The sequence below is a fragment of the Thermobia domestica genome, chromosome 9, assembly GCF_964235325.1.
Source record: "Thermobia domestica chromosome 9, izTheDome1.hap1.1, whole genome shotgun sequence".
Lineage (NCBI taxonomy): Eukaryota > Metazoa > Arthropoda > Insecta > Zygentoma > Lepismatidae > Thermobia > Thermobia domestica.
Genome location: NC_137462.1, coordinates 39461664 through 39488814, shown reverse-complemented (window position 1 = coordinate 39488814; position 27151 = coordinate 39461664). Strand labels below are relative to the sequence as shown.

At 35.4% G+C, this 27151-nt stretch overlaps 1 protein-coding gene across 3 annotated transcripts in view; it reads right to left on the bottom strand.

Moving 5' to 3' along the window:
* Positions 1-25638, bottom strand: part of Septin4 (septin 4) — a 90909-nt gene extending 65271 nt beyond the window's left edge. The window contains exon 1 of one of the 3 annotated variants that reach the window (XM_081770961.1): positions 24893-25638. In XM_081770961.1, coding sequence (XP_081627087.1) covers positions 24893-25294 — 402 coding nt within the window. In that variant the 5' untranslated portion in view covers positions 25295-25638. Of the gene's footprint in view, positions 1-6807; positions 6844-7050; positions 7432-24892 lie in introns of those variants that run through there. The other 2 variants (XM_081770962.1, XM_081770963.1) reach the window with 2 other exon arrangements.
* Between the last annotated feature and the right edge of the window lie 1513 nt (positions 25639-27151).

Below are 27151 nucleotides of genomic sequence, written 5' to 3'. Positions count from 1 at the left end.
GCCTAATACAATTATAGTGCGTCCAGTAAGAGAACGTCTCTGACAGCTCGCAGTGACATTGCCACTACTCGCGTGTCAAGGTTTTTTTCGATGCAACTGTAGTGGAAATTTAATTAATGGGATAAGACAGAGTGATCGTGGTTGGTAACACTGGTATCGGAGTAGGGGCTGCAATGTCCCATCGCATGTGGTAAGAAACGTCAGAGACCATCTCTTGTTGGCCGTGCTATAGCACATGAGAGAGTTAAAGAGAAGGTGGGCCAGTATTAACTACTTTTGTTCACACCTACATAAAAAGTTACCCTTTAACTACCTTTGTGCCAGTGGCGGTTCCAAGGGGGGGCGATCGGGGCAATCGCCCCTTTTCTCAGAAGAGGAAATTTTCTTATTTTATATATATATAACCCATTCCTGAGTTTGAAGCTCTTAAAAGTAGCTGTAAGTAGCAGTATGACAACCCACCGCCCCTCCCCAGAAGTCGGTTCTGGACCCGTCCCTCTCTGTGCACACAAGAGACGCACCCACGCGGGGTCCACCGAGTCCGGACTGCCCTTCCCCAAAAGAAACTTCTTAACTCAACATACATCTGTACACTGTAAAAAAAAAAAAAAAATCGTTGCGTTATTTCAACGACATGCCTATGTGTTAACACGATTATGTTAAAATATAACACAAACACGTGGTTAGAACAACTCACTCTCCATTTGCAGTTGTGTGTCAAATGCCGGTAGTTGAAGTGACACACAACCTGTGTGTTAAATTAACACAAGTGTAGAATCTTCGGTGTTGTTTTCTGCATGATTTCCAAATATGTTGGGCATCTAATTATAAAGGCTTATCAATTGAAGCTATAGACAAACACAGAAAAAGGAATCTTAAACAAATCCAGGTATACGCAAAACTTCATCTCCCACATTTGATGCATTTATTGCTTCTTTTTCTGAGCGAATGTGTACTAGAAGCAACAAACGCATCAACTTTATTAGATAGCAACTGTCGCCAATCATTTGAAAGTGAATATGGAAAAACTATAAAATAAAGTAAAGAGACAGTCGTCATTTTGTTATAAGATTACATGGCGAGCAGAGTTTATCTTATCCCGAACGGTTATCGTCGAATATACGCGGCTTAAGAGGCCTTAGCACTGCGAAATTAAAATACTGCTAATTTTACTGTAATTATGTGATATCTTCAAATAGATGAAAGATAAAAAATGAAAAGTGCAACAAGACCTCCCTAGACAGTATTATTTTGCGTGAGATACCGTTATCACGACTCATTTATCTGCTTTCGATTTCCAGCCATTTAGAAAATCGGCATTTATTTTCGCGTTTCTAAATAACAGCAAACGAAAAGCTACTCGGTGACTCGTGATGACGGTAACTCATGCAAAATAACATCGTCTAGGGAGGTCTTGATCCACTTTTCGATTATCTGTTATCTATTTGAATATATCACATAATTACTGTAAAATTAGCGGTATTTTAATTTCGCAGTGATAGAGACTCTTAAAGGAGCACTCTGATTAGCCAAATTCAAAAGACCTCAACAATTTATCTCTCTACAAGCAACGTTTTCTTCATTGCCTCCGTGGCCAAGTCGAAAGAGCACGCGGTTAGTAATCAAGAAATGAAATGAAATGAAATCTTTAAGTTTTACGTCCCACGGTTATGCCGTTAGGCTAAAGGAGACGGTGATGATGAGAGATTAATGAAATGGTGGAATGAAGAAAGTGGGAGGAAACGGGAGAACCCCGAGAAAACCCACGCACACGGTGTTTGTCCACCCCAAAGTTCACTTGGCGCGGGCTGGGATCGAACTCAGGACCCCATGTACCAGAGGTGAACGCTCTACCATAGTAATCAAGAGGTTGGTGGTTTGTGCCCTCCCCCCGCCACTGGAGTTTTTTTTTTTTTTACCAGTTTAAAGTGTTTTTTCAGACTCAGCATAATGTAAAAACTTGACGCATATAAGCGATTTAATATATTTTGAGGAAGTAATTTTGTGGTTCATTAACGTTTACGGCACGGCTCAACACCGGTTGTGTGTTAAAGACGTGACACACACCCTGTGTTAAACGTCAACACTGCGGGGTATGTGTTGAACTAACACCGCATAGTGGTGTTGTTGTTCTTAACAGTATGTATAAAAATAAAAATATGCCTATCAGAACAGAATTCAAAATAATATTTAAAAATATTTTCCAGTATTATTAGATTCTCGCTGCTGCCGTTTTGCGTCCCTTGGGGTTTTGATAGTGTACGAATTGATTCCCGTATTCGACAAGTTTGTCTAACGATACGAGCCGAGTTGATTCCCAACAGTACGAACCCTCACTGTCCGTGTTGATTCCCGGGCTGCTTTCACACAGTTCCTGCAGGTATCGCTACTCACTTGCGAGAAACCAGTTCATTGTGCGCCAGTGATAAAGTTTGAAGTGATGCCAAGTGAAAAGGGCAAGCAACTGTTGATGATAGATGGTTACAAATTTTGTTTCCATAAGTGTCTCGTCGGTGGGGTTGAAAGATATAAATGTATGAGAAGAAAATGTGTTTTATAGAAAATTTGTGTGAGCGCTCGTCGAAACTCATACGTATCGAGTTAGCTAATAGTGATATCGACACACTCAGAACACGTGATTTAGTTCGAATTAGGAAAAATATTAATGTTGCTCGCTCACGCAAGTTTCCGAAGTTACCTAATAACTTAAAAAAAAAAAAAAAAAAAAAACTGCACGAAGCCCTAGAGAAAAGTGTTTTCAACACAAACAGGGGCGAAAGTTTTTTGTTTGTGAACGACTCAAAAAAGAATATTATTGGTTTCTCGTGTGAAAGTAATTTGGATTTTCTTAAGAATTCGAAAACTTTATATGTAAATGGGACTTTCAAGAGCTGCCCTAAGCTGTTCCACCAAATATTTATAATTCACGGTGTAAATCAGAAAAACTATTTCCCGTTGGTATTTTTTTGCTCCCAAAACAAAACCTCTGAGGAAGCTTTGTGCTTAATTAAAAATATCACCAATCGAGACATTATATACGTTGACTTTGAGACCGCAATCCACCAAGCAATTGCTTACGTTTGGCCCTAAATTACTATAAAGGGGGTGGAGAAAAATTCAACCCTTGAAACTGTCAAATGATTTTGAATCAAAAGACTCTGAACTAGGACCACTTCTCGAAACCATGTTTGGACTGCCTCTTCTCCCACCAGATCAAATTGAAGACTGCTTCGTAGAAGATCTAATGTCCCGCTAACCTACACATGAAAAACTAGATGATTTTTTTGATGATTTACTTGAGACCTATATTCTCGCAAACAGCGACTTCCCACCCAAAACGTGGGCCGACTTTAATAGTAGTTTTGAACGTACTACTAACTGTTGCAAAGCATTCCACTCTAAACTGAACACTCAATTTTACTCTCCCCATCCAAACATTTTCCACCTGATAGAAACATTGAAGGGTATTCAGACTGAAACTTATGTTAAAATGAGAAGCGAGAAGACCACTCCCCAAAAAATGCGGAACAAACAGAAGTATATAGAAGAACAAATGATTAGACTAACAGAGTCTACCATTACCCGTTATGAATATCTTCGGAAAATCTGCTACAAGTTTCTCCCATGTACATAATTCCATTACTTAATAATAAAAACGCGGAGTAATAATACAAATGTGTAATGCATGTGAACTAGTGTTTCTTAATAGGTGATTCGCGGCATCTTTGCTAGTAATTGTGTTTCTTGACTGTGTTTAGTGAAAGACTGAGTTCAGTGCTTGAAAATAGTTTTGTGGTGTGAAAATATTTTAGTGATGCAAATGAAGTTGACATATTTACTCCAGCATCTTCCAAGTAGCGGAAATGGTGAGTCAAAAGTAATTTTCTTCTTTTTCTGTAGTTTGTTCACTGTATAAAATTTCTCAAATTTATATTTCAACTTGAATCTGTCAAGTGAGTTATTCTAAAGTTGAAAGTTGGAATTATTTAGGATAGTTTGCTTAACTACTACTTCACAAGTAGCCAAGATGTGGTTGGCACACGTGAATCGGTACGGTATGCGAAATCAGAATCGCACGCTATGGGAATCAACTCGTACGCTAAGGGTAAATACGGACACACCAGATGGGAATCAACTCGCACGCTAGGGGTAAATCCACTGTCAGCTAATGGGAATCAACTCGTCCGTTTCGGAATCAATTCGGTATCAGCCTAGATTCTAATTATATTTATCTCTTCCGTTTATCTTCGACTCCATGAAACCCTCTCGCGACTCCCAGAGTCAGACACCCCGGTATAGAGTAAAATCAGTTCAATACTATATAGACGGTTTGTTGTAGTATTGAAACCCTCTCCCCCACAAACCTTGTACCTTTCACAATAAAATATTCTAGGTGCACATCCACATGAAAAGCTCTGGTTACGCTTATTGTGTGTGACAAGGGCAGGGGTGGCCAACCTTTTCAGGTTTGAGAGCTACTTTTCCTTTTAGAAATCGCTGACGGTTCACGCACTTGTTTACCCCTTTCTGGATCTTGAGTTTTTGGGGTATTTTTTTGACTTTCAGTCAAGCAGCTACTGCATCATCGCTATTTATCCTAGGATCATGGTTCATACCTCATGCTCTTCAGAATGGAGCAGGCTTTCAAATGGTACCACTTATACCCGCCCATACCATATACCAGGAGAGGAAAAAGTAAAGTCAAAGGGAAAATTTAGGGGGAAAACATTTTTTTCACAATTTGGGCCCCTCTGAAGCGGCCCTGTGTGAACGTAGAGATCTCAAAAAACTCTGACAAATACTACTCGGTAGACTGAATGTGTGTGCCAAATTTCAAGTTTCTATCTTGAATAGTAAGGGCGGGAGAAATTTTATCAAGAATCCCCACAATGCCCCACATTACCGCAAAAGACCCTGATCTCAGGTAACAAATTTCCTGAGACATCTCTATTTACCCTAGGATTATAATCCGCCAATAATTCTCTTCAGAATAGAACTGCCTTTCAGGCGGTACATTCACATGTCTCCATCGTGTACCTAAGGCGGGAAAATCCCGAAGAAAGGGATTTTTTGGTAAAAATATCCCTTTTTTCAACTTTTTGCCCCTCTGGATCCCCCCTGTTTTAACGCAGAGATCTTTAAAAAAATCTGATAAATACTACTAGGTGGACTGAATGTTTGTGCAAAATTTCAATCTTCTACGTGCAAAAATAAGCCCGCCAAAAAATAATGAACATAGGCTTAATAAAAGAAAACACATTCTTTAAAGTTATGACGTCATCACCTCCTATGTCTCTAAGCATGAAGGTGTGAAACCATACGTAAAGTCTTCTACAATGCCTCTGGACTTGAAAAACAAACAAACAAAAAAAAAAAAAACGGACGAAAAAGTTCAAATAGGAGAGTTATAACGCAATGTACCATGAAACAGCCGTGTGGTACAAATTGTACCATAAGATCCCGAAAAGGTTACTAGCCCGCTAGACGGAATAGTAAAACAATAACAATGATCGATACAGAAAGTCAAGTAGACCGCGGTCCACGCGTTGGTCACTATTGGAATATGATCTCGAATTCGATCGCCAGTGCAAAATTACGTAATTCGTATCCCACGTTAAAAGGTTTGGTATAACTGTCTTACGATATATAGCCATCGGATTGGCAGTACAAATCCGAGAGAATTTAAAATTTTAATTCTACAATTATAGTAAAGTAAATGCTGAAACAAGAGAAATGAACGGAGTTCCAGAAGTTAGAAGTTAGTTATTTTAACTCCTACATAGGAAATTACCAGGCACGTTTTCTTGTGTGTACGACACAGTTGTAGCTACGGATTTTGACAGTGTACATCCTCCTTAATACAATGATTTCATTCTTCTTTCCAATTATCAAGAATTCTAAAATTTTTTCTGTATTTCTTCAATTCAGTGAAATAAATTTTATGAAACAGGGGCGGCGATTAGGGGGAAGCAAGAGGGAACAGTTGCCCCCTACTGTTTTGAAGTGACCCCTTAAAGTATATAGTTTCATTTGGAAATGTAAAGTTTTTGAATGTATTACTGGTTCATATAAAAAAATGGCGCCATATAATATTTGCCGTTGCGTGAGTACGTATTGGCTATTTGTTTTCCCGGGGAGTTAACAAAGCTACAGGAATTGGGTTTTAATTGCAATTCAAAGCAATTAAAATTGCAATTGCGTATTTCTTTGAATGTCGTATATGTTTGTAGTATTTACTGTCTTTCATTCTCTAAGTAATAACACATTTAATGGCATGTGAGGAATTAAAAAAAAAAAAAAAAAAAAAAGTCGTTCATTAATCTCCAGTTTCAATATAACTTCTACAAAACAAGCCTTATTATTCATTACTATGATTAATATTATCCTTCCTATTTATTTGTTTTGCAAACTTTGCATCTTTTCCAGACAGAGTTTTAAGATACTCATGAGCAAGGAATCAAATCTCTTCTTACACTTTCGTTGTTTAAGAGTACAAAGGGCTAGTATTTACTTGCGTTGCTCTTGTCAATTTACTAAATAAAATATGAAATACATTATACGGTATTTTAACTAAAAAATATAGCATCCTATTAGTTATACAACCTTTCGTGAAAGTGTTAGAAACAACCAGGAAAGTTAACACTGATTCAGATCATGTCTTGCACCCCCACTATTAACGTCCAATCGCCGCCACTGTTGTCAAGGCATGTTAAACTGCAATCAAATGAACGAAATAATCTAGCTAGCTCAAACGTTTTTGATAAGAAGGTTAGTGGATAAAAGAATGCAAAGGAAATTGCAACTTACCTCAAAACAAAGTAAAGACATGACAAAGGCGCCGAATTTTAAAAGACAACCACTTAAAGACAACCGTCAATTTCAATTTGATTAGAGATTTACAAATTCAATACACGTGTTCCATTAACACAACACTAATAGTCTATTTCAAAAAAAAAGAAAAAGAAAAATAAAAACAAAATCTACTGATTCCTACTCTAAACTTAGAACATGAATGTGTGGAGGAACCATTTCGCTATTGTATGTACTCACAGTAATCTTCACGTTGAATTGTTTCTTGGGAATTTCTGGCAACATTGCTGCTTGACAAGTGTCCAACTCTATTTTTGGTCCGTCTTTTCTTCGATGAACCATGTTCACGTATCAAATCATTTTCATTCAAATAAATGTTCCGTTATGACTTGTAATACTTGTTTTGCACTCTCTTATATTAAATGGCCACTCCATGCTATGCACGATAAAATCCAAAATTCCATTTGTTTGCTGCTGATGATTTAAGAACAAAAATAACAGTTGGCATCGAGGCGGGTAAAAAAAAAAATACGTTGTTTATATACGTAATTTCACTTGCAAATGTCAAAGCTGTCTTGAATTGCAATCATGCCTCTTACCAATCTGTGCACATCCCCACGTGTGTTTTGTAGCAGCAAGCATACGAGTCTATATAGTCCCCACGCTGCGCGCGCAGTTGTGTGTATATGTATGTATCTTTACATATGTGTCTTCGTGTGTGTGCGTGTGTGTGTATGGCGTATGTGATGTGTAATGTGTGAGTGAGAGAGAGAAAGTTACAGGTTGAAACTTCTATCATAGCAATTAATCAGTTCTTTTTTTTTTTTATTCGAATTTTGTTTTGGCACCATTTCATTAATTATTTCCTTGTTTGGAAGATACCTGTAGACGCCCTTTTTGCGTTATAAATTCAATGCTAGTGGCTGAATAGGTATAATTTTCTGACAAAACATTTTGTGGACTCCTGGATTCTAGCTTAAATGTTGATGCGAACAAGGGCGTTCCTAGGAAGAAAGTTCGGAGCGATGTGTCTAAAACAAGAAAAAAGATACAAAAGAAAAATTAAAAAGGTAGATAGAATGAAAGAAAAAAGAAAAGAAAAGAAAAGAAAAGAAAAGAAAAGAAAGAAAACATTCAAAGTGGACTGGAAATAATTAAGCTAAACTCCATTTTATTTAGTTTGACTTCCAATCTATCATCTTACTTCTCAGCAGTGGCGTATTTAGGGGAAGTGGCTATCGGGCTCAAGCCCCTCCCCCGAAATAAATTTGTTAGTTTTTCACATTCCACGTACAACAATAACCCTTCTTACCATTTCTACGAATTTCATTGACTTTCCATATTCTTATGCTCTTTGTTCAGAAATAATACTGTATTTGTCAAATTTCGTTCCATGTAAGAACTGCGTTCTTTTTTCTTTGTTTCGTCCATTCTACTCTTGTTTCTTTTTCTTAATTGACTCTTCTGTTTCTTTTTCTTAATTGTTACTTTCTTTCGTTTCTCCTAGCATACTTTCGACCGTTGTTAGTTGTGATTCAAGTCGGCCGTCCTCAGTAACACCAAAACTAAGAGGAACTGATAAGAGAAACTGGTGTTCCACACCAACTTGTACGGATATCAACATAACGATACTTTAGTTATTATAGCAAAGGAATACTTACATTGTTTAGTTATAAAGAAAGGTAAATGTTTAAATTAAATAAAATCAATAGGGTGAGAATAAATAAACTGGGAAATTAGGTAGGCCAAGAGGATGCTTCCTTTTTCTTCTATGAATAGAATAAAAGGTTAAATTCAGTGCTAAATTTTTTTGCGGATATCATATTACATAAGATTCACCAGTATATGTACCCTTGAGTACCCGATTGCTCCCTCTAGGTTCTTAATAGCACAAAATAATCCACTAGTCTACGGACTACATACCATATACCATAGGCGCCGACTTGAAGAAAATATTGGGGGGGCCAAAACAATGAATAAATATATAATCATATTCAGCCGTTTTCTACCAACTGCTGGATAAAGGCCCCCTTCCCTCCAGATCTCGGTCTGCTGCATCCGCTCCACTGCTAAATTCATGACCTAAGTCAAATTTGTCTAAAGACATTAAAACAAATTCAAGTTCAAATTCTGGGAACCCACTGCACCACATTGATCTTCACTTCTCATATCAGTGTTACCATAGTGTTGGTTGAAGCTTCAGTGCTCTATTAACTCTTTTTAGGATTTTTGGTAACTTTTGTTACCATGGCGTATTATGGCCTTTGACCTCTTATTTAGGTTCTACAGCCGGTACTTGAGTCGTTTTTTATTAGTCAAGTCAAGGATAGACCAAAGAACACCCCAGATGTGTTTTGGAACCAGATGGCCAACTTGGCTGCGCCAAGTGGGGGCGAAAGAGCGTGACTTTTTACTTTTTCTTAAGGCAAATGTCAAAAATTTTTCACGCCTATAGTTTTCTCGATATTAGATTGGAATTGTATGTACCTTTGGATATTTCTCAAAATTTTATGAGATCTCTACGTGAAGCCGAGTCCGGGCACGAATAGCGCGAATGTTCCGAGGGGCTGATTTTTTCAGAAAAAAATTCAGTTTTCCCGATTTTTCCGGTTCAGGAATACGATACGTACATGTGTTTGGCATCGTTAGAAAGGGCTTGTTATACTAAAGAAAATAACGTTTAAGCCATGACTCTAGGCTAAATAGTAATGACGCAGTAAATTTTTATAATAAATGTATACGTATGTGTGTGTATATAAAGGAAGAGCCTAAATTCAGACTTTCAACATTTTTTCTGCCCTTTGTTTTTAAGATACAAGATTGGAATTTTGCACACGTATTATGTACATAACAATGTATTTTTAGAAGAAAAATCAGATCCCTACGTCAACCCAGGCCTAGGCCAGAGGGACAAAATGTTTTGGTTGGATTTGCAAAAATACTTCCGAGTTTTTCCCTAATTATCTGGTTTAGGTGTACGATACGGACATGTGAGTGATACCGTTGGAAAGGGCTTATTATACTGAAGAAAATTGCGTTTGAACCATGACTCTAGGCTAAATAAGAATGACGCAGTACATTTTTAAAATATTTTATACCTAGGTATATATAGAGGAAGTTAGGGTATTATGGAATACCATTTTTGTTTCGCTTGTAACTCAGCTAATAATTGCACATTGAAACAAAAAGGAAAAGAAGTATACGCCTTACATGTTAGGCTTTATTTATGCATATCTTGATAAAGAAGTTTCGTTACAGGGGTGAGTAAAATTTATAATTTGTAAAGAAACCACTTTGGAGGGTAATATAAATAGTCGAGCATGGAATACAAATGCTATACAGAAAAGAAATGAGTTTTCTGTTGAACATACAATGAATACAGTGACAATATATGAAAATTCTGAATGCCAAGCCAGAACTGATTGTGATTACTTGCAAAAGTCATAAATATAATACTCTGCTTTAGGATCGGCACAGTCATTGTGTGCTCACATTAAACATGATGAACGCTGGAACCAAGCTCACCCCTTGTATCATCAGAAAATCTGCTGTAATAAAAAATACAGTTAGAATTGTTGTCATCATAAATGTATGTTTAATTGCCCAATACCGATAGATATTTTTGTAATCGGAATACCATACGGGATACGGAATACCATGCTTTTCTTGCGGGTATTCCATATTGCCCTCCACGCCACCTTGGGAACGAAAGAGCTGTTAAACGCATTCGAAGGTGTATAGGATAATGGTGCTTATCAAACTACCTCTGTACCTAGGTATATCCAACGTCATAGTAAATAAAAAATTGTTGTTCTATTACATTTCACTAGGAAAATACAGGTTGTAAACTACTCATCTGTAAAAGTATTCCTGAATAAGAAATCAGATCTTCACGTCTACCAACACAACGAATGTCACAATCACATGGAGACTGACTGTAGAGCATCATGGGGACGTGAGGTAGTAGTTTCTTTCCTCTCCGCTTGGAAGCAACACATCACAGGCGAGATAATGAGGTATTCCATATTATCCGACTATTCCATAATACTCGAACTTCCTCTATTTATATACATACAGTATATGAAAAGATGGGTCACCTTCAGACTTTCAAAAATTTCTCCCGAACTCAGTTTACAAGATACAAGAACGAAGTTTTGTGCACGTATTATGTATATAACAAGATTTTTTAAAAAGATTCAGATCCCTACGCGAACCCAGGCCCGGCCCAGAGAGGCACAAAAATTTCGATTTTTCCGAAAAATCTCACGTTTTTCTTTCAATTTTCTTCTTTCTGGTGTATAATACGGTCAAGAGAGTGGTACCATTGGAAAGTATGAGCTATCCTGAGAAAAACGAGGTATGAACCACGATCCTACGATAAATAATAAGGAAGCAGTAGCTGTTTGAGTGAAAGTCTAAAATTTACCTCAAAAAGTGGAAATCCTAAAAGGGTTATACGCCGATTTGAAAACGGTGCTTTTTATCGAATAAGAAGGCAGTTCCTAATATTGAATTAAAGGCACGACGTAATTTACGACAGAAATTTTTGCTCCTCTTTGGTAATTCTTCCTCAACTGGATTATATTGGGGGGGCGAGGACCCCACCTTTAAATATTGGGGGGGCCAAAAGTGCCCTGCCCCCCCAAAGTCGGCGCCTATGCCATATACTGGAAACTAGCCTCAAACTTGACGAGAAAGACACTATGTATATTTAAACATTTTATTGTATCTGTGTACACTTTATTTAGTGGTATACCCTCTTTTCATCCCTTCTTTTTTTCATTGTAGTTGCAAGCTCTGATAAAGAAAGGAATCATAAATAACACATCTAGTTGTTTCATAGTTTTTGCCTTCTTGCTTTCATTGAAATGGCAAAAGAAAAGTAGCGGGATCCGCGTAACATTTGTCTACAACATGAGTTAGGAGATGAAACACTTTTATGAAATTAAGATACTGTATTTATGTCATGAAGATTCACCCCAAGAACTGTATAATTTTACCTATCTTTTGACGAGATTACGAATTCAATACTTATCAAGAGGCTCATGGGCACGTTAAAAATCAGCAGCTAGATGAGAAAGTTACTACGTACTATTTTAAAATAATAATTGTTATTACCTTTCTCTGCTTTGCTTATTGTGATATACAAAAATAGATTTAAAAAAAATATATCTACGTAAAATAAGAAAACACATAATGTTTTCTTTTCTTGCCTAAAATGCTATATAAATTGGTACAGAAATTTAAATTTGTTTAACAATTGCTATACAGAAAGTTAATTCTAAAGCAGATTGCGATAATTAATTTATTTGCTTCGGTTTGTTCCGAGCTTAAGGTATAAGTGAAAATAAATTAAGAACAGATAAGGAATAATCTAAGTCAATACCTGTATGAATAACAATAAGTAAATGATATAAAATGTCATGACCGATCAGTACGGGACTGTATACCTACTTTTGGACCACTCTGTATATACTACCATGTCTGAAAGTTGATACATTAAAGAGGTTCGTACGGTGACGTAAAACCGATTAAAATTTTAGTGGAATATTGCAAAGCAATTTTCACAAACAGGTATATAAATAGTAATAATCTAGTAATAATATAGTAATAATAATAATATAAAATAATAATAATAGTAATAATATAAAATAATAATAGTAATAATATAAAATAGTAATAATATAATAATAATCTAAATTGATCGTACTCTGCTGTGCAAAATATGTGTGTGAAATATGTGTAAATGTGAAAAAGATGATTCTGGGTTTTTAGAACCAAACTGAAGGGAAAGGACGTACCCAGAATACCTCGTTTTGAAAGTTCAAATTTAAATTTTCTATGAATAAGGTCTAAACATGAGTTTACATTTAAAAAAATCCTAGTTAAATAAGATAATGAAGATCATGATGGCAAAACTTTTATAAAAGATATGAAAAATTTTAAATAGCATTATTATTTAATTTTAATAAGTGTATGTTAAAACTATTTTATTTACTACAAACTAAATACAATTATTATTTAAAAAGTAGTTCACAGGATTCCAAGACAACATGATATGTAATCAAATGCAGTTGAGTTCATTTTTCTAGTCATTACCTTAACGTAGATTTTGGGTGAAATGTTATTCTGGCAACACTGTAATTTCTACGGATGGCAACACTGAAAATTCTTCAGACTCATATTTTCTGTTGTAAAATAACATTATCTATTATTGTGGTAACTTTCGTTTCATTATCTCCTTTCACTTATGGAAAACAAGCAAAAGAAAAATGGTAAATTTTGTACTAATTTAGTATTTAATATATTAAGTACTATGGTATGTGAGAGCAAATTAGTATGTTCAGAACACTTTTCGAAGTACTTTCGATTTCCAAGAACCGAACACTTTTCGATAATCCAGAGAGACCCCGCTACGGCATAGCTATATATTATGTCAATGTGTACCTAAGATAAAAATATCTATTGCTTCAATGCTTAATAATTCGAACCCAATATCTTATCAATTGAATATAACAAAAGATAGTGATTTTTTTATGAATTTCAGTGATATAGGCAGGTTGTCAGTGATCTGAGGGAACAACGATCATCTTTAACAAAGACTCGTTATATTTTTCAACAGATAAACCGATTGTAAAATTGAGAGATAAGCACATCCTTTTCATCATGTGTCATAGTACTCAATATATCTTACAACAATCCCAACAAATGTGTTTATTCAACAGAGGAACTAATGTGAATGTTTAACTTCTGTTCGTTTGTTTGTCTATCCGTTCAAATATAAAAGGATTTAACCCACGGAACGCCAGCATCAGGTAAAATAAAAACTGACTGAGACAATTAGAAATGTTAATTGTACGGATATTACCGGAACAATTGATGAAGCGAGCGATCCGGGGGATCATTTTCGTGTATCCTTATTTTTGACTGATTTCAGCTCCAAGCAGTCATTAAGCGAAGACCTCAATAAATATATAATTACACCATATTGTGTTAGAAATGAATTACTTTTATGAAACTAATTAGAGGATGGCCTGACGGGGAGGGGGAGAAATTTCTCTTCGGAGAAACAGAATTTCCCGCCAGAACTATATCTCCCTTCATGCTCAATAGTTTCACAACTATTTTTTACCCTCGATCATGGGTGCCCGAAGAAAATTTTCTAGGAAGGGGTTCAAATCCCTGGTTGCTGTATTACGTTTGGAGTTTTTTTAAAATTATTATTAAGAAAATCTTAAGAAATTTAATATATTTTCGTGAAATTTAATACATTAATACACCCTCCCCTTCGGGCGCCCATACCCTCGATGTATTGAAAATGTTCCCTTTCTCCCAGAAAATCTGAAACCACCACTGACTGTAACAGTCAGAAAAAAATGCATTGCTTGGACGTCTGTGAGATTTTTCAACAAATTAGTGTTACTTCGTAATGAAACATTTTTTTTAATAATTCAATTCAGAGTCGATCAGTTGTATTGTGTAAATCAATGTTCTTTTCTACAAAGTCCACTGGGATCAAACCAGAAATCCCACATACTAAATCTACATCTCAGCCAACGCGGCCCCCTAAAAGAAAATTATTGTACTTATGAGGGTCCTAATTCGATTCCTGCTTTGTTCACATTTTTGTAGTAGGTACGTTTGAAATCTACTGTAGTTAAATAACAATAAAATTTATATCACAAATTGAAATCGTTTTCCTTTTCTTGCATTTAAAATAGTTGCAATTATCTCATCAACTGATACTAGCTGTTCTCGCCCCTCGCTGGATAAAATCACTGTTTCCTACTTATCGCATGTAGAGGAGGACAATATCCTCTGGAGCGCTCGTTGCTCAGTGACTGACCGCCACTCGTGTATTGGACAACCGAAGCTTGGGAACTATCTACAAACCACTTCCTCTGTTCTACTATTACTCTGAGCGTGCTAGTGAAAAAAAAAAGTTAAACTAGCTGTTTTTGAGTTTCACTTTTAAAAAGACTTTTAAACTATGCCTTGGGGAGTTTTATAATAATAATAATAATAATAATAATAATAATAATAATAATAATAATAATAATAATAATAATAATAATAATAATAATAATAATAATAATTATTATTATTATTATTATTATTATTATTATTATTATTATTATTATTATTATTATTATTATTAAATATTGGGACTAATAACTTTTTTCTTACGTCTTCCACTTTTCTTGATCTTCAGCTTTCTCTGTCAACTCCCAATATTTTCTTCTATTTTTCAAAACATCGATCAGTTATATTCTTCTTCCTATTCCTCGTTTTCCTTCCATCTTTTCTTCTATAGCGGTATGAAGAAGACAATTTGTTCGCAACATGTGCTAAATCCAATTGGCCTTCCTACGAAGCATGCTGGCTAGAAGTGTCCTCTTCTCTCCTATCTGTTTTAAAACATCTTCGTTTGTTGTTCTCTCTGTCCATTTTATCTTCATCTTCCTTCAATAGTACATTTCGAAGCTTTCTAAATGTTTCTTCTCGAACTGTCCAAGTCTTTGAACCATACAGTCCAATACTCCATATATAGCACGTGACTAACTTCTTCCTCTTCTTCCTATAGCTCCAATATTGAGCCTGTTGAAATTTTGTAGAATTACTATGTGCATCCATCTGTAGACAGATACTTGAGCAGAACTCCGTCCTGACTATAGTATATGGTTAACGTACGCGTCTCCGGCATGAGAGACCAGTGTCTGATTCCTCCTGGTGAAAGTTCATATGGTTCGGATTCCACGTTAAGCTATCGCTAGATCCACGTCTCATGTAACCTCGGTGCTCAACGAAACGCTAAACTCCAAAAGAGCCATTATAAAAAGATAAAAGACAGCGAGAAACGGTTTCCTGGTATGGATTCAGTAACCCAAGGATAGGTTAAGTCCACGCTTCTATCTCTCTATTGCAATCGGAAGTGGTAGAATCTACTATTTCAGGCTTAAATATTGAATGAATGAATAAATATGGTTTAATGGAGACGTCAGCAATGAGGATCCTTGATTATTGAATGAATGAATGATTATAGTTTAATGGGGACGTCAGCAGTGAGAAGGCTTTAATGATGAATGAATGAATGAATGAATGAATGAATATACTTTATTACGGACGTCAACAGCGTGGAGCTTCAACTTTGAATAAATGAATGAATAAATATAGGACGTCAACAGCGTGGAGCTTCAACATTGAATGAATGAATGAATGAGTATGGTTTAATGGGAATGCCAGCAACAAGGATCCTTCAATATTGAATGAATGAATGATTATAGTTTAATGGGGACGTCAGCAGTGAGAAGGCTTTAATGATGAATGAATGATTATGGTTTAATGGGGACGTCAACAGAGAGGAGGCTTCATTATTGTTCACAATAGAGAGCAAAAAACGATAATAGATATAGGGAGATTTTTTAAAAATGGATTTAGTACCCAACGAATAAACTCCATCTCTGCCATTATTCCTCTAGTAAAACCGGAAGTGACAGAAATGTATCATTTTCCGGTTTCAATAATCGGATTGCGATAGATTAAAAATGGTAGAAATAGGTAGCGAGAAACAGTTTTTTTTCTAAATTGATTTAACATCCCAAACATAGACTTCAGCTCCGCCTTTATCTTTCTATTGAAATCGGAAGTGATAAATTTGTCACTTCCGGTAACAGTATTGGATCCTTATATTTTTAAACTCTACTATACTTTCTCAATGTAAAATGAAACTGTTCTTTTATATAGTGGAAGAACTGAATTACTGGATGTCGTACGTGCTATGACAAAAGTTCAATTAACTTTACAGTGTAGACTCCTCTTTCGCTCATTAAATAAATAAGTAAAAAGAAAAGAAGAGAAAGAAAGAAGAAGAAAAATAAAGACAAAAAATGGGAGGAAAGAAATATAAATAAACTCTCTCAAAAAATTGTGAAGAAAATCACGCGGAAAACGTACATTTATTTCTTATTTTTTAGAAGTTTCAGTTTCATCCGCTAGATGTCAAGCGCTGCGGTATATTTGCTGTCATCTAATAGCGTGATGTCTTAACTTGTAACGTTATATAATTATAAACATCTTTGTTTGAATAGTAGTAGAGAAATGGGAATATGGATAGCCAGAGTTAAAGTCTCCGTTACCCATAAAGATGTTAACGGATTGGCTCGATTAACGAACTCGGTCGAGATAATCGATAATCGATTTAGCTATCTATTGCTGAAAACGGAATTCAAACATTCGCTTCGTTCAAGAGCTATCGTGTGAGGTGACAGGCGGAGTAACTACTTACAAGGTCTACTAACATGATCTTAATAAACACATATAACAACTGGGATTTTTACTACTTATGAACAGTTTTCGATTATTATTATTATTATTATTATTATTTGGTCTAGCAATTAATTCGTGCGGTTGGTACGTACACATTGAAGCTGTAGTACAAACACAAAATACATAAATACCTTAAGAAAAATATTGTCCATCGCTAGCCACCACTTTCGCCCATCTGTCAGGCATTGTACGGATTCCGTGGCGAAAGAAGTCCTCATCCTTGGAAGCGATCCAGTCAGAGACCCATGTTTCGATATCTTCTGAAGAAGTAAACCGCTGTCCAATCAAATCGTTGTTCATGCAATCGAACAAGTAGTAGTCCGAAGGAGCAACGTCTGGTGAATACGGCGGGTGGGGTAAAACTTCCCATTCGACATTTTCTAAATAGGTTTTGACCGGTTTTGCGACATGTGGGCGAGCGTTATCATGTTGAACAATAAGTTTATCATGTCTGTTCTCCCATTCTGGTCATGTTCTGGCCAGAGCTTGCTTCAAACCCATTAATTGTCGTCGATAACGTTCTCCATTCATAGTTTCACCCGGTTGCAACAGCTCATAGTACACCACACCTTTCATATCCCACCATATGCACAGCATAACCTTTGCACAGTGAATATCTCGTTTTGGTTGTGATGGACCTGGTTCACCTGGTTTCACCCAGGCCTTTTTTCGTTTAGGGTTTTCGTAATGGATCCACTTCTCATCACCCGTAATAATTCGATGCAGAAACCCCTTTCTGCTCTGTCGTTGAAGCAGCAATTCGCAAATGGTTTTTCGTCTTTCAACGTCTCTGTCTTTCAATTCATGTGGAACCCAATGTGACATCTTTTGAATCATTCCCATGGCTTTCAAGCGTTTGGAGACTGTTGTTTGATCAACGCCTAATGCTGCTGCAAGTTGTTCCTGCGTTTGACACGAATCCTGCTCGAGCAATGCTGTCAATTCTTCGTCTTGAAATTTTTTTGGCTGTCCAGCTCTCTCTTGGTCTGCCAAGCCGAAATCACCACTTCTAAACCGTGCAAACCACTTCTGACACGTTCGCTCAGCTAGAGCATGGTCACCATACACTTCCACCAAAATACGATGACTTTCAGTCGCACTTTTCTGCATGTTAAAGTAATGCAGCAGGACACCCCGCAAAAACACTTTATCAGGCACAAATTGCGCCATGTTCACTTAACTACAAACTGGTGTTGTTGACGCTTTAATCCACTGCCCTATACTACGAACGATACGCGATGACAGGGGTTTGCAACACATGTGTGGATACACGGAACTGTGGGACGCTCCGTTCGTTGCGCCATCTCTTGTCCACCCGCACGAATTAATTCCTAGACCAAATATTATTATTATTATTATTATTATTATTATTATTATTATTATTATTATTATTATTATTATTATTATTATTATTATTATTATTTAACCGTAGAAAAGCACGACGACGCACGTCTGTAATATTGTTTAACACTCTTAAAATTAACCTCCGTATATTCAATAATCCCGCATTACTGAAGAGTAGAACTGGTTGCATACAACGTAGGCTTACATTCTTTCCAAGAATAATCCTACTTATTTGCTTAAATGGTTAGCTAGTCTTTATTCAGCACCAATATATATATATATATATATATATATATATATATATATATATATATATATGATAAGATTTACAGTTTCTAATGTGAGTAGGGTTTACCTACTAAGACCTAGTTGAGTTTGTCTCATCTCAAATAGGTGTCATGAAAGAGGAGTGTTGTCTCATATTGGAAAGCGTATCTGGTTCTATTGGAAGAGCTCTTGCTCCTTATGGGGGACACGATGGGTCAGTGGTAGAGTGCTCACCTCTGGTTCCTGGGGTTCTTGGTTCGATTCCTGGCCATGCACGTTTGTGGTGGACAACATCATGTCCGGGGGTTTTCTCGAGGTACTCCCATTTCTTACTATTTTCTTATTTCACTAACTCTTCCGTCATCATTCACTTACGTTTAACAATCGTCTCCCTTAGCCTAAAAGGGTATAATTGTGGGACGTTAAACCGAAAGATTTAATTTTTCTTTGTCTTGTCTCGTAATTATATTGTCACGAAAATTCTATCTTGTCTCGTTTGGTGGGCAACCATAGATGTGAGAACCAAACTACATGTGCCATGCCACTATTCAGAATCGAACCCGAGACCACACGAAAACAAACTCGTGCGTTCTGCCTAATTCATAATTAAGGAGTTCTATTATTCTGGATTACTTGTATTACTCTTGAAACAAGTTATTAAATATTACAAAAGTAACGTCCAATCTTAACAGAATAATAACAATAAACACTAAAACTTCAATAGGTGTTTTAAGAAGATTAGCTTGTATCTTGTTCATTAGAGCTTTTGAAAAATTCCACAATAACAGTCATTGGATGCGTTATAAATACTTTAAGCTTTCATATGAAAACAATATTGAGCTTTCATAGCCTGTCTGATGTAGACGATGTTCCATTGCCGAAACTTTTACACGAGTGTAATTAATATATATTTGATGCTTTGGTCGGTTTTGTTTTATTAATATTGGAGTTATTTCGTTAAGCGTATAAGCAAATTGGTTCCCTAAATACTTCGCCCTTGGTTAGACTAGGTGCGAAAGCGGATACACTCTACTATTTTGTCAATTACAGCGAACCACTGACAAGCAGATTCCTATATAGAATCCTTGTTAAATTACATCAATGATTAACAACCGAAGGCGCTGGCATGGTTCACTTGGAGATAAGGTAGATTGGTAAATGGCGGCGGCGGATTTATCAAAAAAAAAAAAAATCTACGATGGACATCGGACGAACAACGAGCACTTCAGCTAACAACGTTAAGGGTCTTCACTACAGCGAAATTAAATTACCGCTAATTTTAGAGATTTTCTGTAATATCTCCAAAACAAATAAAAATATTCGAAAAGCAGAAACGTAGTGAACTAGACAATACGATTTTGCATGTGATACCTTTATTACAACTCATCTATCTGCTTTCGATTTGCAACTGTAGATAGATTTAGCATTTTTTACGGGTTCTGTAAATAGCGGCATACCAAAAGCAGATAGGTAAATTATGGCAAAGGTATCACATACAAAATCGTATTATCTAGTTCACTACGTTTTTGCTTTTCGAATATTTTTATTTGTTTTGGAGATATGACAGAAAATCTCTAAAATTAGCGGTAGTTTAATTTCGCTGTAGTGAAGACCCTTAAGTCGGCTTTGTTCCCTATTCCTAAGAGAAACACAATGCCAATGCCTTAAAACTCTTGTGCTGAAAGGAATAAATAATCATACGTATATAAGAAACGTTATTGAGGCTCTGAATAGTAAAATTCAAACTTCTGCGTGAACAAAAACCGTGTGAAAGATGTCTATCAGACTTTAAAAAAAAAGTTCTCTTTATTTCTTTCTATTGATACTGAAAGAGATTTACGTTTAGTATCTTACATTTCAAGTACGTGATCAGCGTATCAGTCCTACCCCTTAATACAAAACTTACAAAATGATAATGTTGTCTGTGGAAGTGATTGGAAAAACATCACTGTTAAATTCTTTCACGAATACTGTACACACCTTCCTTGTTGTTTAATAGCAGAGTACACTGTATAGTTTATCACAGCCAGAGGCACACCCACGGGTGGATTCACCGGGTCCGAATCTCTCCACCCTCAAAAAAAAAAAAAAAAAAACTTCCTAACTCAACATAAATTTGTACACTTTCTCAGTAAAACAATACTTGTTAAACAGGGAAATGATTGATGTAGCATGAAAATTTGATATATATATATAAATCTAGTTCTATCATTTTCCTCCCCTGAAAATATAGATAGAAGTATTTTACAATTACTTATCGTCTTTTAGGGTACAGAATAATACCCGTTCAGTACAATAAAGACGTAGTGATTTGTCGTATTGGCCTCCATCAAAACTTGGAATCTTCCCAACAAAAATTTCTGAGTGCGTGCCTGATCGTAGCTCAAATAACAATAACAATTTCCACAAAACGAAAAATTAAACCTATATCCACAAGTTGCGATACACTCAAGATTTTCAGAACAATATGCAGAACAAATTTAATATCCCAATATGTTTTCGTTTTTAGACTTCCCGGTGGTCTCGTATAACTTTAATTAGAATGTAATGGTAGTATTTGGAGCTACACCATGGAACATCTCAACAAGCGCAGTGTGAAAAAGCGTAAATAACAGACTTTAATATGGTATGGTCATAATTTGGACATAACCTAGCTCCATCAATTTTGATATGGCTGCCACTATTAACATCCTAATTAACTGACTTCATTATGTACCCTCATGTCCAAAATGATTGTCGCATATCTATAACTGTTTTCTTGTAAGAATATAAATTGATAATGATTTTGCAGGGTACTTTTAATACTGATGCTATGTGTATAATCGGAAAATGTATATTTGTGGTAAATTTCATAGGAAAACAATTATAAATACGAAAATTAGAATAAATGAGAATTAAAATATCCGACTTCAAGAATACACTAAAAAGCAATATTAAGGTACTATATATAAAACAATATTAAGGTACTTCAATAAAAGTGCTAAAAGTAGAAAATAATAAAAGCGTTGGAAAGCATAAAATAATAAGCTCATAAAAGCTTAGAATAGTTCATTACCATTATCTATAAGAAATTTTGAAGTATGTGTCAAGCGAAACAAATTAATACCTAATATAAAATTACTTTTGAAATGGTAGTTTTAAGTGGCATTAATTTGTTCAGCTTGGCACAGACTTCAAATTTTTATTGATAACAGAAATGATTTATTTCCAGCTTTTAAGCTCTTATTATTAGATCCAATATGCTATGCATAAGTGTGGAAAGTCTTATATAACGGCTCTGTTCATCCGTCCGTCTGTCCACAGATAAATCAGAGCAAAAACCGTAAGATGTATCGAGAAGCGATTTATTGCAATCGATTCAGCCCCAGAAATAGATTCCATCTTCTATTCGAAAATAGTTCAAATTGACCATTTCTAGTTTAAATGTTTATCGTCTCACGAGAACATTCAATCAGCACTCACAACACTCTATGGACACCGGAAGTAATTGAAACTTACTAGTACCTTCGATTTCAATATGGATTTGCATACAACAAAAACGGTAAGAGATGTCCAGTAATGGTATTTTGATATGGATTCAGGGTCCGAAAAAGAGGTTCTATTTTTTTATAATCTTATTCCTCTATTACAACCACTAGCTATAGATGCACTACTTCAAGTTTGAGTATTAAACTCCCATAGGTAGGAAGTCTATCGTAGTTTCACACTGTGAAAGGGAACTCACTTCTTATTATTACTACTTTCTATCTTTTAGCGCTTTCATTTTATGCTTTTTAGTGCTTCTATTGAAGTCGGATAATATTGTTTCTTTTTTAAAATTACTTTCTGCTTTTTAGTGCGTTCTTGAAGTAGGTTTATTAGGCCTATTCTTTTAACTTTATTTAATTTTTCTATATATAATGTACAAGGCGTATGGTTTGTTTTCATACGTCCTTGTAACTTTTAAACTAATGAACAGAAAACACGAAATTTTGTACCGTAGAAATATCGCCAGGAGGACATTGTTTGGCATATTTTGTGATACCGCAAGGTTGATACTGTTGCCAACCCAATATAAAGTTTTATTTTTTTCAAATAACACTATGTCAGCTCTGCAGGCGTTCCTGACTTTGGTATAAAAATCCAGAAATAACGGTAACGAAGTCCTCTGATCTGTGACTACAAATCATACAACTAAATTCTGCCTTTATAGTCAAAGCCCTTCGTAGATTGAAACACCAGATACGAGAATCGTGTCTTAAAAGGATCATTTAACATCTTAACTTCTATAAAGATCTTTTTGATTCTTCTTTTGATTTTCCTAAAAATTTAGATCAACATTAGGTTCAGTTTTGTAGATTGGTCCTTGTTATTCATTTCTTGAAAGAAACATCAAATGAAGGATAAAAATTCTAAAATCACTTTCGAGTTATTTGCTGTCAAAATTGGGATTTGAACTAAATCACTCCTTTTTTAAAAAAAATACTAATTGCTATTAAGAAGAAGGATTAGGGGGTAATAATAGAACAAATTGTTAAACATTAATTTGAGATTAAACGTTAACTAAATGTAATGTGCACTTATAATAAAGATTTCCTAAAATCAATAAAAGATCAATCATTTCCTCTAAAGAGAAACTTATTACTGGTTAACTGGTTAAACAATGAACTTTTTAAAGTATAAATAATTTACAGAATTAGAGGAAATTTAGAACAATAATTAGAGTAAAATACATGAATAAACATGTTAAAAGTTAATTTGAGATTAAACGTTAAATAAATGCAATGTGCACTTATAATAAAGATTTCCTCAAATCAATGAAGGACGAGTCTTTATCTCTAAAGGCAAACTCATTATTGGTTAACTGGTTAAGCAATGAAGTCTTCTAAGTATAAAAATTAATACACCAAATCAGAGAAAATTTATAACAACAATTAGAGTTAAATATGTGAAATAAACCTGTTAGATGTTAATTTGAGATCAAACATTAAGTGAATGCAGTGTATACTTATAATAAAAATTTCCTAAAATCAATTACGAATGAACATTTTTCCTCTAAAAGGAAACTCATTACTAGTTAACTTGTTAAACAATGAACTTTTCAAAGTATAAATAATTCACAGAATTAGAGGAAATTTAGAAGAATTAGAGGAAAAATAGACGAAACAAACCTGTTAGACGTTAATTTGGGGTTAAACGTTAAATAAGTGCAGTTTATACTTATAATAAAGATTTACTAAAATCAATGAAGTACTGATCTTTTCCTCTAAAGGGAAACTCATTACTAGTTATTAAACAATAAACGTTTCAAAAGTAAATAGTTCACAGAATTAGAGGAAATTTAGGACAAGAAAATATGTCGAACAAACCTGTTAAAAGTTGACTTGAGGTTAAACGTTAACATATTAAAATTGTTAGTAAATACAATGCAGTTTTAATAAATATTAGTAGAAGTGCAGTTTCTTTGTACAGAAAAATTACGGTTGAATGGATATAAAACGAAGCATTTGAATATTAGAAATTATATTCCTTTAGAAGCGGAACTTTCTTAAACGCTACATGTGCTCGCTTATTTTGAATGAAGGGTCTATATGTAGAACTTCACATCTCCAATTTAAGTAAATTCTCATATTGAGGCATTTTCTGAATAAGGATTAAGAAATGTTAATATTATAAAAATTATCCTCTTTTTCTCTTTAGGAGTCAAATGTTCTAAAACGCTGAAACACGCATTCACTTACAGATATTTTTGATTGAATTTATGAACCGAACTTCACACCTGTAACTTAAATGAATTTTCTCATTGGGTATCTTCTTAGTAAAGAATCGGAAATTTTCATATTACAAAAATTGCCCCCATTTCTCCCCAAGAGCGGAATTTTCGAGAATGTTGAAACCTACATTTCTTTATTTACAATTCAAGAGTTTAAGTATATAATTTCATATTGCGCATTTCCCCAATTCCTGTACGGGAAGAGACCTGGAATTAGGGACCTATGCAGACCATTAAACTTAAATAATGAACAGCTATAGTCTATAGTTCACAAGTTGTTACAAAAGCGCCGTTTCAAAAAATAAATAAAAACAGCGTTAAAAATAGGCTTCAGATGTCACTGCAGGAAAAGGGAAACAACTTAAGAAATGGAAGAAATTAAAAACTACTTACCTCTCCTGGTTCCAATGGAAGTTGTTTAGCAGCCATAGCCGAAGAAAAATTCAGTCCGGAAGGCGGGCAAGAAAGACAAAAAGCATTTTTTAGTGAATCATACAAACAGGTCGGTCGTTCAGGTCGTGATTCAGGAAGAGGAGGCTGAAATTGGGAGGCTTCATGATGGTGAAATGAGGATGGTTTGTCAGGTTGATACTGCTGCTGCTGCTGAGGTTGAGGTTGAGGATGAGTTGGAAGAGGTTGTTGTCTGTGAAGTCTTGCATGTGGTGGGGCTCCTAATGTAAAAGGTTGTTCTCTTAATCCTGCCGGATAGTTGCAAGCCATCGGATTAGTCTTTATGCCAATGGGTATTGCCATTGGCAATGGGCTAGGAGAACGCCGCATATAAAGAGTTAACATGAACAACCACAGTAAGAAAACAAACAACAGAGTACACAGAATGTAGTAAACAAATTGTCAATGAGATTGTCCAAATTACTACTTTCTGAATAGAAAAACTGCAACCACATTAAATTAACGATTTCAAATACACATAAGAATTAAACTAAAATAAATACTGAAAAACCACTATTTAATGAGAAGTGTTTTAAACACGAGTGTAAAAGCACGATTCTGAAATTTCAGCACTGCGACAAATCTCCCACGAAAACACTCCGGCTACCGTTCACAAATTGAAATGTCACGAAACCGTTTTTGACATTTTGAGTCGTTCGTGACATTTAGCTGGTTGGCCCCTCCTTCTCAATATTAATTTTTTTTCCCTTCCAATTATGTCAAGTTTAAGCATAGCATCGCTTTCACAAAAATGGAATAGACCAAACAATGCTGCGTGCTTCCGCTGCATACAATAACAACAAACAGAAAATAAATTACATTATTTTTTAAAAAAGAAATAAATTCATTACTGCTATCTTACGGTATTAGCGAGAAATTAATTTGTATGTTAGCTGGCTCTTATTGTGAGCGACTAATAATTATTAAGTTTAATTCCTATTTCTAGTTGACATTTGGGAGATTAAAAGAACTATATTGGTGATTACTAAATGTCACACAGTACATTGTCCGGGTTTTCACTTAACAGCCGACTCACCTGACATTTCGACGGACTGTAGTAGGGATCCCCACTTGTAATAGTTAAAAGGAACCTTCTCGTTCAAATTATTGTTCGTTTCCAACACAAAGCTTGCAAATAATATTGCATATTCCCTCTAACCATTATTTCCATAACGATGGCTACAAAATACACACACAAAAATAGGCGAATACGAATGTCAGGATACAAAACACAACTGAAACGCTACTGCGATCGATCGATGACAAGAGCTCATTTTGAGAAACAAATGCCGCGCGCAATGCGAAAACACACCCGTGTTGGTTGTTGACCGTCCACCGTGACTTCGAGCAGGGACGCATTAGCCACCCCCTTTTTCCCCCGCTAGCTCGCCGCCCTTTGAGAGATCGATAACTGTAGCACCCACTCGCTTGGGTGATGCTGTTTCACTCTCATTACAATCTCCACGTGATGTCAAAATGCTATCAACAACTTCATTCAATCCAATCTTCATTTTAATTTAAGTATATTTTCTGCCTTAAATACAGTGTATTTAATATACGTAGAATGAAAACTGTAGAAAATATATTATCGAATCAGTTCCATATTTATGAATTTTTATAAATCTACAGAATGAAAAAGTGGAGAAAATTATGTATACAACACTCTTCACATCAAAGCCAATGTCTAATAAACATATGTTCTAATAGATATATCAAATATGTTCTAATAGGTTCATATATATATTAAACATCCTATAATGTTCGATATACCTTTCTTTTTTTAAAAAAAAAAATATATATATATTTGGAAGCAGAAAATAACGAGAAAGGAGAATCTAATAATAAATAAAATAAAATATTTGTGTGTCTGTTTGTATGCGGCGTGGGGACCAGGCGAGTGGAGCGAGAGTTACCAAATTTTGGTCACTTGTACCATGGACCAGGCCCCAGACCAAGACGAAGCGTTTTTTTTTTTTTTTTAATTCGAACCAGGGAGTCAGAGGGGGAAGGCGTTTACCGGGACATGTAAAAGTAGTAGAAAATGACCGATATTAGTGTCGAATTCATAGTTTTCGCGGTCGCTGAGATCAATGGTGAAACTCCGATCGTATTAACTTCCAAATTCACCCCATTCGGCTGCGGGCCGGAGGCGTTTTTCTTAAAATTCAAACCAAGGGATCTCAGAGGGCGTTTACCGGGATA